We start from the raw sequence: 12,933 nt of genomic DNA, 5'->3' as shown, positions 1-12,933 counted from the left end.
TCTCTCAATAAAAACTATTATGTAATAACAAAGTGACTGATTTGAAGGGACAGAGACAAATACTGAAATTACAGCCATCATGCTAGCTTAGAGACAGCAAGTAAAATAAAATTATTGTCTTATTGAAGTTACTTTTTGATTTAATTCCATCAGTAAGGAGTGCCACAAAACTAACAGGCATGTGTATATAAAGTGACAGGACAATATCCTGTAAAGATCTCTTGGCATGGCATTTAATAGCTGAAAAATATTCTTGATGTCTTTGGTAAATAAATGTCAAGCCTTAATTACACAGTTTGCTAACCTTGTTTCCCTAGGCACAGATGGGAGGGTCAGAAATGAGCCAAAGCAGACAGAAACTGTATTCCATGTTTACTCTGAGGGCTATCATAAGCCATCCTACTAGACAGGAGTATACACATAATTAAAAATTCATTTTATGGGGTCAGTGATGAAACAGAACTCGGATCTCTGCTTTCCCAAAGGAGCAATCTGACATGTCGATAAAGGAGAGGCTGCTCCAATTCCACAGAGAGTCCCATTAAACCTGTAATTGTATTCACAATCACACAGCCTGATGGAAGAGCCTCTGCCATGGCTGTTTGGTCACACCATCTTCTCCAATCCTCCTTTTGGCTGGTGGATTGCTTTGCACACTCATTTTGTGACCACGGCACTGCACAAAGCCCACCTAACTCAGCTAAATGCACACTCATTAATGTTCTCTGGATGGAACATTATAATTTGTGAGCTGCTGGGGCTCCTGCACATCCCAGCCCTGGATTGCTCCTGCCTTCTTTGAGCTTAACCCCTTCCCAGGGCACTCCTGTCCCCCATAGCCCACTCTGGGTTGATGGGGATGGCCAGACAGGGCTGCCCTGTCCCAGACCCTGTGGCATCCCCCAGCCTGTCATGGGCCAGGGTCTCCTCCTCCTCCTTGGCCTCAGGTGGTACCAGCAAAGCACAGAGGGGGTGCAGGGACCCCTCCTCCCCACAACAGCCCCACCAGAGCAGGCAGCAGCACTTACTCTACATAGTAGACACCATATACAGGATCTTCAATTTTCTCCCAACCAGCAGGCAACTCTGGAAATAGAAAAAGCATTACTGAAACCTCCAGGGCAGGTGTTTTCTGACAGGCAGGTGCTCCTGCCCAACGTGCACAACTCATCAGGAGATCAGGCCTTGCTTTGGGTACTTTTCAGAAGGATCACAGCCCCCTTTGGAGGGCTGGCACAGTGACACCAACACCCCAGCCTGAGCCCCCTGTGCTGGGTCATCACTGGGAAACACCCACACCGGTCAGTGTTTGATTTGCTTTTTGCATTAAATGAGCAAATGCTCAATACACTTCCTGTCTGGGATTGCCTCAAGTGCCCCCCTGGTTTCTCCACCATGGCCAGTGGCTCTGGAGGGAGCACTGCAGGGGAAATCAATGCAGGAAAGGCCAGGGCATTTCAACACCAACCCATGAAGGCAGGTGAGACTATGGCAAAAACTCTACCCCACTGACAGAGACAACTTCCACCTCCTGTACCAGGGCTGAGCCATTTATGCTCACCAGTGCAGAAAAGAGGAATTGTTTTACTCTTTTCATTGGGATTTGCATTGCTCAGCCATGAGCCCAACACAAAACCAGGACAAGGTGGATTTAACATGTATGCCAAAGTATGGAACCCACCCAGGAGGTGCATTTCATTGCACAACGCTTCATGAAAGAACACACACTGCCACATGGAACAGAGATTTCCTTCATTACCATAATTGACAAAAAACTGTTCTGAAGATGAAATTAACATTTTAAAATGGATCTGCTTTTGTTCCTGTTGATTTTCTAGGCTGCAGACAGTACTTTAACTGTAATTAGTGAATGTAATGCAATCACTTCAGCATCCAACTGAGGGTTATTAAACTGTATGTGTTTCTTAAGGGCCTGATCCTTGTGCCACTCATTTAAACCTCCACCACACTATGGACTGTGCACATGTGGACCCACAAATTTTGCACATTCATTTAAATATAGAAAAACCCAACAGTGATGGATAATACAAGTTTAAATAGCTCATGCAAAGTAATTTGCCAAAATTTAACATGAAATTTGTCAACACCGACAGTAATCTATGTTTGTTCATTATCAAATGCAGAGATTTATTTCCATTAATGGCATCAATTGCTGAGCCAATATAATCAACAATGGTCCATTAATTAGAATAATGTTGCCATAAGGATAGAAATATCTCAAGACTGGAGAGGAAGAGAATCTATACCAACACACATGGACTAATTACTCAAAGTTTATGTTTGTGTTCAGAATTGGCTGGAGATCAGATGAAATCAGCTTTCATGAATTTTGCTCCCTATGTCCCTTATTTGCAGATAAAAGGTAGGTTTTCCATTCTTATCATTATTTTATCCTCATTTTGTTTAACATCTTTGGATTCCTTGAGACATAAGCCATTAAATGCAAGCCAATGCTAACTTCTGGGCATGAAAAAACTCCATGTTTTTATCAACAGAGATTGAACACTTCAGAATTAGAAATTCCTTTACACCCTGCAAGTTTATCTGAGAAAAGGTCAGAAAGCTAGAGGCCAATCTGGAAAGTTTTTTCACAAAGGGAACTCTCAGGTCTGCAGAGGAATCCCAGAAGGTGAGAGCACCATGGGACTGGCTCCAAGAGTTTCAGTGGGATTCAATTACAACCTAGCATGCAGTTGGGAAAATCACAAGCTGTTGTATCAATTTAGTTTGTTGCACTGTGGTGAAGGTAGAATGGTAAAGAGATCAAGCTGGGGTGAAAGAAAAATAAAAAGTCAATGAGGGAAAGAAGTGATGCACAAATGCCTTCAAATGAGCTCCAGTAGTTCTCATGCTAAATATCTTTTGTCTGTTTTAGACTGCTAAGTGCTTTTTTATTTTTAAAGTTTAAGCAAAAAAAAAAAAAAATTGTTTTCTTTCTTCTGTTCACAAAAGATTTTGATAGTTAATGTATTTTTTTTCTTCCTATTTAAAGTATTTTCACAAAAGATCAGAATACCAGCACTTTACTAACCCCGAAAATGCCAAAATCTTTCCAGTTTACTATCTCTGCAGCTTTTTTAATGGAACAAATCTCCATGTTTTCAGATATAACAATATACAAAACTGCAGCTTTTAACACATTTCTTGATGATTATGTAGATGCACTTTTCGACTCCTACAAGCTTCCATAAGTTCTCTAAAGTAAAAGACAATATTCTCCATAGCCATGTTTCAGTCTAGCTGTTTTAAATTATTCATCTCCTTTCTTTATCTCTCCTGCTAAACTGAAGATGACCCAGAGCATTAGATTTTATCACAAATATGAGATTTCAAAAAACATTTTGCATCATTAGGAGCCTGAGTGAGCCATATGGTTTTTATTTTGGTACATCCATGCAGCACCAATGCAGTCTCAGAGCATGTATCAGCAGGTGGGTGAATTCAATGGACACATATCTAATATCACAATTCTAAGCCTTGGATAAGCACATGGATTCCTGTTGAGATGCTCTAGTATCCTGCCCTACATACAGAAGGGCTGGATGAATTCCTAAAAATTTACTTCTCTAGCCATCAGGTATTTCAGCTGCAGCCATGCATGACTGTGAATGAGCTGGAGGGAAACTCAGCACACTCAGCTCTTACTGCTCCCTGTGAAGCCAGGTCAAATTCTGCTTTACAGGTTAAATTTTTGTGTCTGAAGAACAACCCTCTGTTAGAATGTGACCTATTACTCCATAATTCTTTGGAAAACAAGAAGCTGTGAAAATACCTCTTCTTATATTTAGAACAGAAATTGTTGATAACTTAAGGCACTAAATAGCTGGTGCCAATCAGTTTTTACTAATCTGAGTTACTATAACTATACTAAGTTTTCATGCCCTCTCCTTAATGTTGCTGTAACCAGTTGAGTAATTTGAAAATGTCTTTCTTTACACTGCAACATTTGCACATCTCAACAGCACATTGATGGGCTGTGAGCTCAGTAAAACTTATCTGCACTGAAACAAAGGGAAAATCTTGTGGTGTTGGAGCAGAACCCTTGTGTACATAAGGGCCTGCAGGTCTGGGGTCAGGCTTATCAATTAATGAGTTTTCCTGCAACTATTTCTTCAGCTCTGCTCTTGCACTAGTTCCTGATAGCAGACTGAAAGAAGGCTAATTTCTGTTCAATACTGCCTCTAAATTTGCTTTTTTAAAACCTCCCTCTCATTTTAAGTCACTAGTTGTGAAGACCTTAGTGAGAACTCTTTGCAGATTGTTGATGTGCATCCACCTACTTCTGATGCTACTTGGTCAGCTGCTGATCATTTGTGCAAGCTGCACATAACACTCATGGACCACTAAAGAGACTGCATCCTTCTTTAAATTGTCATTTCTTTCAAATTGCTCTATGAGAAGTTAGGCATTTTATTCCAGGCATATTATTCAGAAGAACCATTCATGGAGGAGTGTTCCAAGCCCACTGCTGGCTGCTGATGCTGTATCCATCACACAGAAGCAGGGAGCAGAATACACTTCCTTGCAAGTCATTACAGAAACCAGAGCTTAATTCTCTGCTAATACAATTCCTCCAGTATGCAGAACTATGAACTGTAACTACAGTCCTTTTAAAAAGCAATAATAGTCCTGGTGGAAATAAAATCCTATGCAACCTCTTATCCCTTCAGCTCTGCGAGTGCACTAGAGCATAGCTGAACAGAAATAACAACTACCTCTGCCATCAGTATAAACACAATGAGCACTGCTGAGATTAGATATCTAGACAGCATCCTTCACAAAGAGATGCAGCAAATAAAAGTGTACCACATCACTGAAAATCATCTGTTTATAAAATCACTGACTGAGGGGAAATTTTAAGCTGCTTCATTCACGAGCTCAGCTGAAGCATCCGATGTAATACTTAAACTTTCTGAATCACATTTAGCTTCTATTGTCTGGGAAATGGCTTGGGCCCCAGCGAAAAAGCATCATATGAGCTACTTCATTTCATCTTTGGCATCTATGAGCTTTTTCCTGGAGCCAGAGATGCCAAAGGAAAAGATCCCAACTTCTGCAGAGTCCAGGAGGAAGCGGCTTCGAAACAACTTTGCAAGACCGGGGCTCTCTAGCTTTCTTCAAACTCTGAATCAGTAAGAAAAGCACTGCAGATCTGGAGCTAGGGAAAGATAAATGCTTTCTGTGCTAGGGAAGTTTTGCTGATAAATTACTCCTATTGAAATAAAAAAAAACCTGAATGATGCAAAATGATACAAAGGAGAAAGTAAGTAATTAAAGGCTCAAAACAGTGCAGTTGAAGTCAAATATCAAAATGAGAGATGGATGATTTACCTAGTTCACTGTCCAGTTCCTCCGTGTGCACCCCTTCTTCTCCAAGGGAAGAGCAGTAAATGAGACAGAAAAAATTAAAAGAAAATTTCAGATACCAGCCCCAAGCAAGAAATTCCCTAGAGCAAACAGCAGAACCAGCACTAATTTTCTACACACCGAGCCCAAGCTTCCCATTTAGCACACTCCAGTGATCAGAATATTGATGGATCTGATGCAGATAATGAACGAAGTGGTTCCTGCACTCTCAAAACATCTTCATCAAAGGACTACTTCCATGTCATGGTTTGATATGGCAAAGTCATGAAATTGCGATGTTCTCACTGTAGTGAGGATTTTCCCTCAGATCCTACAGTCCAACCTTTGCAATCTGTTCTACAGACACATGGATCTAGCAGAAGGCCAGACCTGGACACTAATGAGGGAATCTGAGAGGAAAACCTTGCACCCAAACAAGGAACTAATGTAGCAAGGTTTTCAAGAAAACATCTAAATTTATGTGCACACAAGGTCCAACAGACCTCAGTGTCCTACTCAGGTGATTTAGGCATGAAGCCTTGTTTAACTGGAGGCACAGACCCCAGTTCAGATTCACTGGTGAGGCACAGACAGGAATGCACCAGTTTTAGCAGGGCACCTGGGACAAAGATCACATAATTTTTCAAAGACACAAAGCCATCAATATTCGCTGTTGCTCCATTTAGCATTATCTGCTCCATATTCATAAGTTAACAGTGACACAGATGATTAAAGTATTGCTTGGCCTATAAATAATAATAATGCAGTCTGAAAATGAAAGATGGTGACAAAACCAGAACAAAGATGGTAAAAACAATCTTGGACCCAGCACAGCAAAGTTTAAGCCACATAAATGAGTGACAGAAGCAAACAGAGGTTGTAGGGTTGAAACATCTGGACATCCAAAAAACTACTTCCATGACCTCTTTGCAAAATACCCTATCAAAGCAGTTGTTTGGGACCATTAGTGTGAAATAAAAATTGCAATTTCCTTTGATAGCCCAAACAATGGGAAACAAGTAAAAAGGGATGCATATCTTGATGAAACAAAAGCACAAGGCAACTGCAAACAATATCTAACATTTATAAAATCCATAAAGAGGGTGGAATGAGTCTGGCAACTCACATGCACACACACACACACCAAACAAAACAGAGGAGTCATCCCACTGACTCTTAAGGAATGACACACAACAGTGACCCTTGCCAAAAACCATCCAGCTTCTATGACAAAGCAAAACTAACCTAACTAATCTTCTCTCCTCCCTGTTTTTTAAAACATAATTATTATTATGTGCTAAGCAAGATTAGAGCAGCCAAGCAAAGCATTGCAGAGCACTACTGTAACTATGAAGCAACTGGTTTAACTAGTGAATGTTAAAAATATCCATTAATGAGCAACTTTGTGAATGAAGTGAAGGGGTGTGTGGGAAGATGAAATTAGCTGATTTTAAGGAGTTGATAAACAAAGATGCCACTGCTCTCCAAAATGATGAACTCAATGAAATACAATAATACCAGCTGTATGTTTCTATTCCAAATTAAACAAATTATTCCAGTGTTTGCTTTATAATTGCTAAGAGGACAAGAGTAAGACTTTCCCTTCTGTGAGGAACTGTGTAACAGAGGAGCTCAGTCCCCCTCTGCAGCCTTGTGGTGCTGGCTGTTCCTCACCTGGCACATCCCTGTGGTTTGAGGGTATCCTGCACTGTGCTCTAGCAAGCTGGTGACCTGCTTCATCACAGCAGCCTAGACTGCAGAGGTAAGTTCTCACACCCTGCAAAATCTCTCAAGTGAAAGATAGGAGAGAGTGAAACACTACTACATGTGTAAAAACAGTTAACAACAGGTCTGGAGGCCAGAGTTGAACCTAACAGTGAAAAGGGATTGAGTTGATTCTTTTATGAAATAAAATTGTGATTTTTATTAAGATGACTGACACCAGGAGGTGGTTCATTGTATTATGAAAACTGATTTTACAAGGACAGCACCAACACCGATGAAGGAAGCCCTCTTTTAAGAAGTGTCTACCATGACAGGCCTGTATTAGCCAAGATTATGTATTTCAATTTCATCACCTTTCCTGGTCAGTAGACCAAAATTCCCTCACAGGTTTTCCCAAATATTTAAGTTATTTTCATAATTCACTTTTTCTTCCAACATCTCATAAAGGAGGCTGGGAAGGGACCTCCTTTAACATTCCTGCATTTGGCTGCTCTAAATCGGACAGTGGCTTGCATTTCCAACATCTCAAGGAATACCAAATCTCAGTGCAAATTTTCAGTGTCAGAAATATACCCTTTCAAATGGAACTTGCTTCAGCAATCACAACACTGCACAGACTGTCAGCATTTAACAGCACAAGTGAAGCAGTTGAGTTATTTCTGCTCAGACAAGGAAACAGCAACATGACTCTCTCAATCCACGTGAAGGGGGCGGCTGGAGCGGAACACAGCGGAGCACGCAGAGCCTCAGTCACTCCCTCCCACACAGAGATACAAGAAGCAAACATGTCAGACAGCTTTGAGTCTTGTTCAGCACCAGTGGCTTTTCAAATGCCTTTGCAAAAACTTACTTGTAGCACCTCCTTGGTTTTTATTAAATGATCTGGCACCTCAGTGGCCGTGTTACTTTCACAGCGATTTTACAACATTGTCTCTTTGTACTTCCTAATAAATATTTTTAAAATTTTTTAAAGTCATTCTGAACACTAGTTGTTAGAAAGAGGAAAGTAAAAAAGTTACCTAGGAATGGACCAAACACAGTATTATGTCACTATTTTTAGTCTCTTACCATCATCTTCACATTCTTCTAGAGGCTTCTGCTGTTTGTTCAGGCACCGTGGATCTAGCCAAGATGTTGTTTTTGTGTTATGGCTGGAAACCAAAAATGGAAACACAACCTTTGTTAATAAAACAGAGTTGAAATATCCATGACATAAAAGTATATATCCTCTTTATTATTCAACAGACCTGGAGGCATACTTTTGATTCAAAGAAACAGCTCAACAATTTGATGTTTTGCAAACTAGTCAACCAAATCACAAGACCTTTGGCATTGAAAACACAAAGGTAACAAGTAAAAATATACAAATCAGTACTCCTGACTGGAAAGTGACATGTGAATGCTGCAATAATATAATATCAATTTCCAAATTTTTGTCTTTGGTGGCTTGTTTTTAATTCCCAGAGCTGTCTCTGAGCTAAAGGCAGAAGTTTCACTTCCTCACTAAATTATGCAGTGAGCTTTGTTCCTACAAAAGACCTTAGACATGTCTAGAGTTGACCCAAGCATTAGTCAAAAATGGTTTTGACTGAAAACTTTATAATTACACAAATAAAGATGTTCTGTCTAAGCCTTTGATGGAAGTTGAACAGCTTTACTTTCAACTCTTCCTTTCCACAAGTCCCCTGACAGCCTCATGATGCCAGTCCCAGCGGTGAAGGTTGCATAGTAAACAGGCTTAAAATACATTTTTCTAGAAGTTATTTTCTCCCATAATTTCATTTGCATAAGCAGACAATCTGATAATATAATGCCTCTTCTACAACCTGGTGTCATCTTAGACACAACCTGCAGTCCCTGAGGTATCACTTATCTAGCTTAGCCTCTAACACTGCTTAACAGTTTTAAGTTTCAATAGTGTAGTAATGCTATTTTCTTCTCCTTCAAGGTCTCAAAGAGGTTTACAAACTGAATTTTAGCCTCACCACAGTCTCATGAGGGCTCTATAATGAGGGCCACGATCCCTGAGGAACTAACAAGCAACCAGCACACTTGTATTGTACTGGAAGAAAAGGGGCTAGCCCTGCTCCCAGGATCTGAGTGAGTAAATAAAAGGTCCTTGTTTTACACATCCTACTACCCAGCCCTCCCAAGGCAGGATGAGCAAATGTGTTTAATCCTTATTTGTGCTGCAGAGCAATTGATCAGCACCTAGAAAACTGAATGGCAGAAATTCAGCAAGTCAGGAAAATCAGCAAAAATAAAGCAGAGGGGCTCTGCCCCCTTATTTATAAGCAAGTCTGCAGTCTAGCTGAGAAGGAGGGTGGTGGGAGGAGAGCAATAGAATATTTGCATATTTCTTGCAATTTTGTACTTGCTAAGCAAAGGCTCACTCACAACAGTGCAGTTTGCTGAGGCACAGAAAATTTAGCTAAACACCTTTCAGATCACACTCTCAGGTGGAAAGGATTGTGTTAGACTGTAACATGCACAGATAACAGGGGACTGGGAAAATGAAAATCCCAGTTAAAGCTCCAGAGAAACATATCTCAAGAACCAAATTGCTCCAGCTATATCAGGGTTGGCTATCTGACACACAGCCCTGGCCCCACTGGACCTGCACTGGTGCTGTGCAAGAAGCTCATGCTGCTCCCCTCAGCACCCTGACTTGATACCCAAAGTGCCACAGATGCTGGAACAGACATCTGAGCCAGCTTGGGTCCACACTGCTCATTAGTTCACTTTCTTAATGTGATACAAATCAAGCTAAATGGTTTCTAGGCTCAGGGTGTCCTCAGAATTAACAGAACTGCAGTCATTCAGTGCTGCATCCACAGCAACAGGTTCATGCACAAAATCAGCCCCATGGGAGCATCTCCTCAAACCGCACTGCAGGGAGGGAGCGGGTGCTGCTGCCAGAGCTTCACATCACACAGGCCTGTGTTACAGGCTGTGTTTTCCCAACACACACATGATTCTCCTGACAATTATTTAGAGGTGCTGCAGTCCTGCACTGTTCAGAGACCACAGAACAGCAGCCATGGGGGTGGGTTTGGGGAAATCGGTGGCGGCAGTGGAACCCCGATGGAAGCACCTGTAAGGAAGGACAGCAGGGGCCCCTGTGGGGTCAAAAAGGGAGCAACTGACTGCTTGGGCAGCATTTACTGCTCATCATCTGTCCTCCTCCAAGGAGGAAAGTGGCAGGCTGAACGGGCTATTAGGCCGTTCTCTATAAAGGGCAGAGAGAACATCAAGTGACGAGGCACCCTGAGTGAGGGAGAAAGCCATGCTCAGGGTAATGTACTCCTCCTGGTTTCATCTGATGAGAATTTGCATTCTGCCTTCTTCTGACCTTGTCTTACACTCAGGGACTGTTGGAGCCTCTTCAGGTAATTGAGAGTGCCCTGGAAAATGGCTTTTTTCAGAGCAACCTTCTCCCAGCTGAAGAAAGGCTGCTGTGGTGCCCTCAGTCATCCCAGCTCCTCACATATTCTGGCAATCTTCTCTCATGTGTTCCCTTGCCACTGCAGCCAAGGGAAAACCTGCTCTTGAACTTTCCCCTGGCCTTGTCCAAAAGTCTTCTCTCCTGACAATGAGGCAGGACTGCTGCCCTCACAGCCCTGATCCAGTGTAACTCTCCACAGGAGACAGGGCTAATTAACAGAGGAAGTTCTTCTGCAGTAACTGGGCATTGGCTTCTGGTAGGGTTTCCACAACTGCATTAAACAGACCAGTAAATCCAAAATCAATTCCTCAACCCCTCTTCTACTTGGCAGCTAAGGGTTTGAGTTTCAAAGGCTAATTGAGTGTTAATGTCTAGCTAAACTCTGTGCAAGACATCTCTTACACTAACAGCTCCTATTTTATAAGTTACTCCTACCTCAATAAATTTAGACAAGTATAATTTGAGACTATTATTTATGGCATGAAAAAAAATCAATATCATCATAAAACTGCTGACAGCAATCAGCTCTTAGGCAAAGACTGCAGAGCTTGAGGTGTTCCAAACTTGCTGTGCCTACCCTGCACTGAACTGTACCTTTTGCAAGCCACTGGAGAACATTAACACATTTGGCCCCTTTGCTGCGACGAGGGGACAGCACACAAAGTCCATCCCTGTCTCTGCTGCACAGGACTGGAGGAATCCCTGTCTCTGCTGCATTATGCACAGAATGAAGTCTCAGCCCTTCCAATTAGGAGCTTTCATCCCACCCGTGAAAACAACTGGCCTGTATTTTATAAGTGTCTGTTGCTTTTGTAACTACCCTCATAAAACAAGCAATTCCCTCTGCCTGGGAACTCAGGAGTGATTTGGATGTTAATCCAATCAGGAAATGCAAACCCCCTTCAGAAGCAGTAAAGAGCTAACAGCTCTGCAACCTAACTGCATACACTAAATATTTAATACACACACAAAATGCATCCATGGAGGTTCACTTTATGCCCAAAGAGAGGCGGGGAGATGGAATCAGAACAACAAAAAAGTGCTTTACTCTATAAAATAGACTTCTCCGTTCTCCGTGTAGGCCATCTCCCAGTTTTCTGGCAGAGGACCTAGGTTATCCTCGGCAGCAGGAGGTAGGTACTGGGGGAGGCTCTGAGATGGGTCCGTGGTGGGGACGTGGGTGTGCCTCTCAATCGCGGACGCGGGCGCTGCCTCTCTCCCGATGCGCGCGCTGTGCTCGTCCAGGTCACCAGACTCTGCTGCGAACAAACACAGATACAAGTGAGAATCGGTGACAATCAGTCCTTTCCTTCCCTGTTTGCTCCTCCAGGTTTATCCTGCCGGTTTTCCTCTCCGTGCCTTTTAACGCACGAGGCGCGGCAGCAGATGGAGCGAGGGCAGAGCCCCGGCAGTCTCTGAGGCAGCAGGGGCGAGCTCTCCTTGCCCACACACCCTCTGCCAGCCGAGCAAACCAGGAGCTGTGATCAGCTCCAGCAGGCCCTGCTGAGCTACCAAATTCCTCCAGGCTGTCTGAGGCCAGGGCTCACTGGTGTTCAGTGTGATTTCAAGCAGGCTTACAGGTTCACCCCTGCAGTGCCAACTGTGGGACAGGATTAGGAGGATAAAATTTCTTGTTTGAAGAATGATCAAAAGAGATTTTACAAGTGCAAAATGCTGCCAGAAGCTCAAAGTCAACAAGCTAATGGTGAGTGTCTTCAGTGCAGTGTGTTATTTTAAATTAAAAATTAAAATGAATGTCAGTGCTGTACCATGTGTCCACGTGTTGCTGCTCACTAGTGCCCGTTCTTGCTTTCTGAGGAGGTTTATTCCAAGGCTCATCACTGTATCCTTCAAGCCAAAGTCAGACAGGAGTATTTTATGCTGTATCTGGCCCTTTTCCCTCTAAGGAAATATTTCTGATGTTGTATCCATGCAGTTTCAAGCTGTATCCATGAAACAATGCTGCTCATCCCCTCCCATCACTAATGACAGTAAAGGCTCCCCAATAAACAGGTCTGTGCCCTCACTCCTTTACAGAGAGGTTTTGGCAACAATGGACAAATGCTAAAATAAACCCTTTGTCTACCAAAGGGACTTTCTCTGTTTGGCTCTTGTGGTGTTGAAAATTTATGGCAGCACTTCCACATCCCCTGAGAACATCAGTACAAGCACAGCGTGACAATGCACAGAGCAAAAAACAGAGATCAGTGTCACCCTCTGCCAAGTCCCCAAGGAGTGGGGCTGAAAGGGCTTCCCAGACAGGACCTTCCCTGCTCTCCACACCAGAGACCATGGACATCCTCAGCTCACAGCCCACAGCCCTGGAAACAGCTCCTTCATTATTCCAGTCTGTGTGCTGCCATTACCAAAAGAGAACACTGGGAGGAACAGGAAGA

The 12,933-nt window shown here is 42.7% G+C and overlaps 1 protein-coding gene across 1 annotated transcript in view; it reads right to left on the bottom strand.

Annotated features, from left to right (window-relative positions):
• The window catches only part of MAGI1 (membrane associated guanylate kinase, WW and PDZ domain containing 1), a 285,127-nt gene that overhangs the window by 60,530 nt on the left and 211,664 nt on the right, over positions 1 to 12,933 (bottom strand). Inside the window, exons 5-8 of the mRNA XM_059479804.1 lie at positions 11,586 to 11,796; positions 8,161 to 8,243; positions 5,353 to 5,391; positions 1,029 to 1,086 (exon numbers count right to left, since the gene is read on the bottom strand). Coding sequence (XP_059335787.1) covers positions 1,029 to 1,086; positions 5,353 to 5,391; positions 8,161 to 8,243; positions 11,586 to 11,796 — 391 coding nt within the window. The remainder of the gene's footprint in view (positions 1 to 1,028; positions 1,087 to 5,352; positions 5,392 to 8,160; positions 8,244 to 11,585; positions 11,797 to 12,933) is intronic.

This window comes from Ammospiza nelsoni, chromosome 11 (assembly GCF_027579445.1).
Source record: "Ammospiza nelsoni isolate bAmmNel1 chromosome 11, bAmmNel1.pri, whole genome shotgun sequence".
Lineage (NCBI taxonomy): Eukaryota > Metazoa > Chordata > Aves > Passeriformes > Passerellidae > Ammospiza > Ammospiza nelsoni.
Note: the sequence above shows the minus strand (reverse complement) of the source record. Positions and strands in the feature narration are given on the sequence as shown.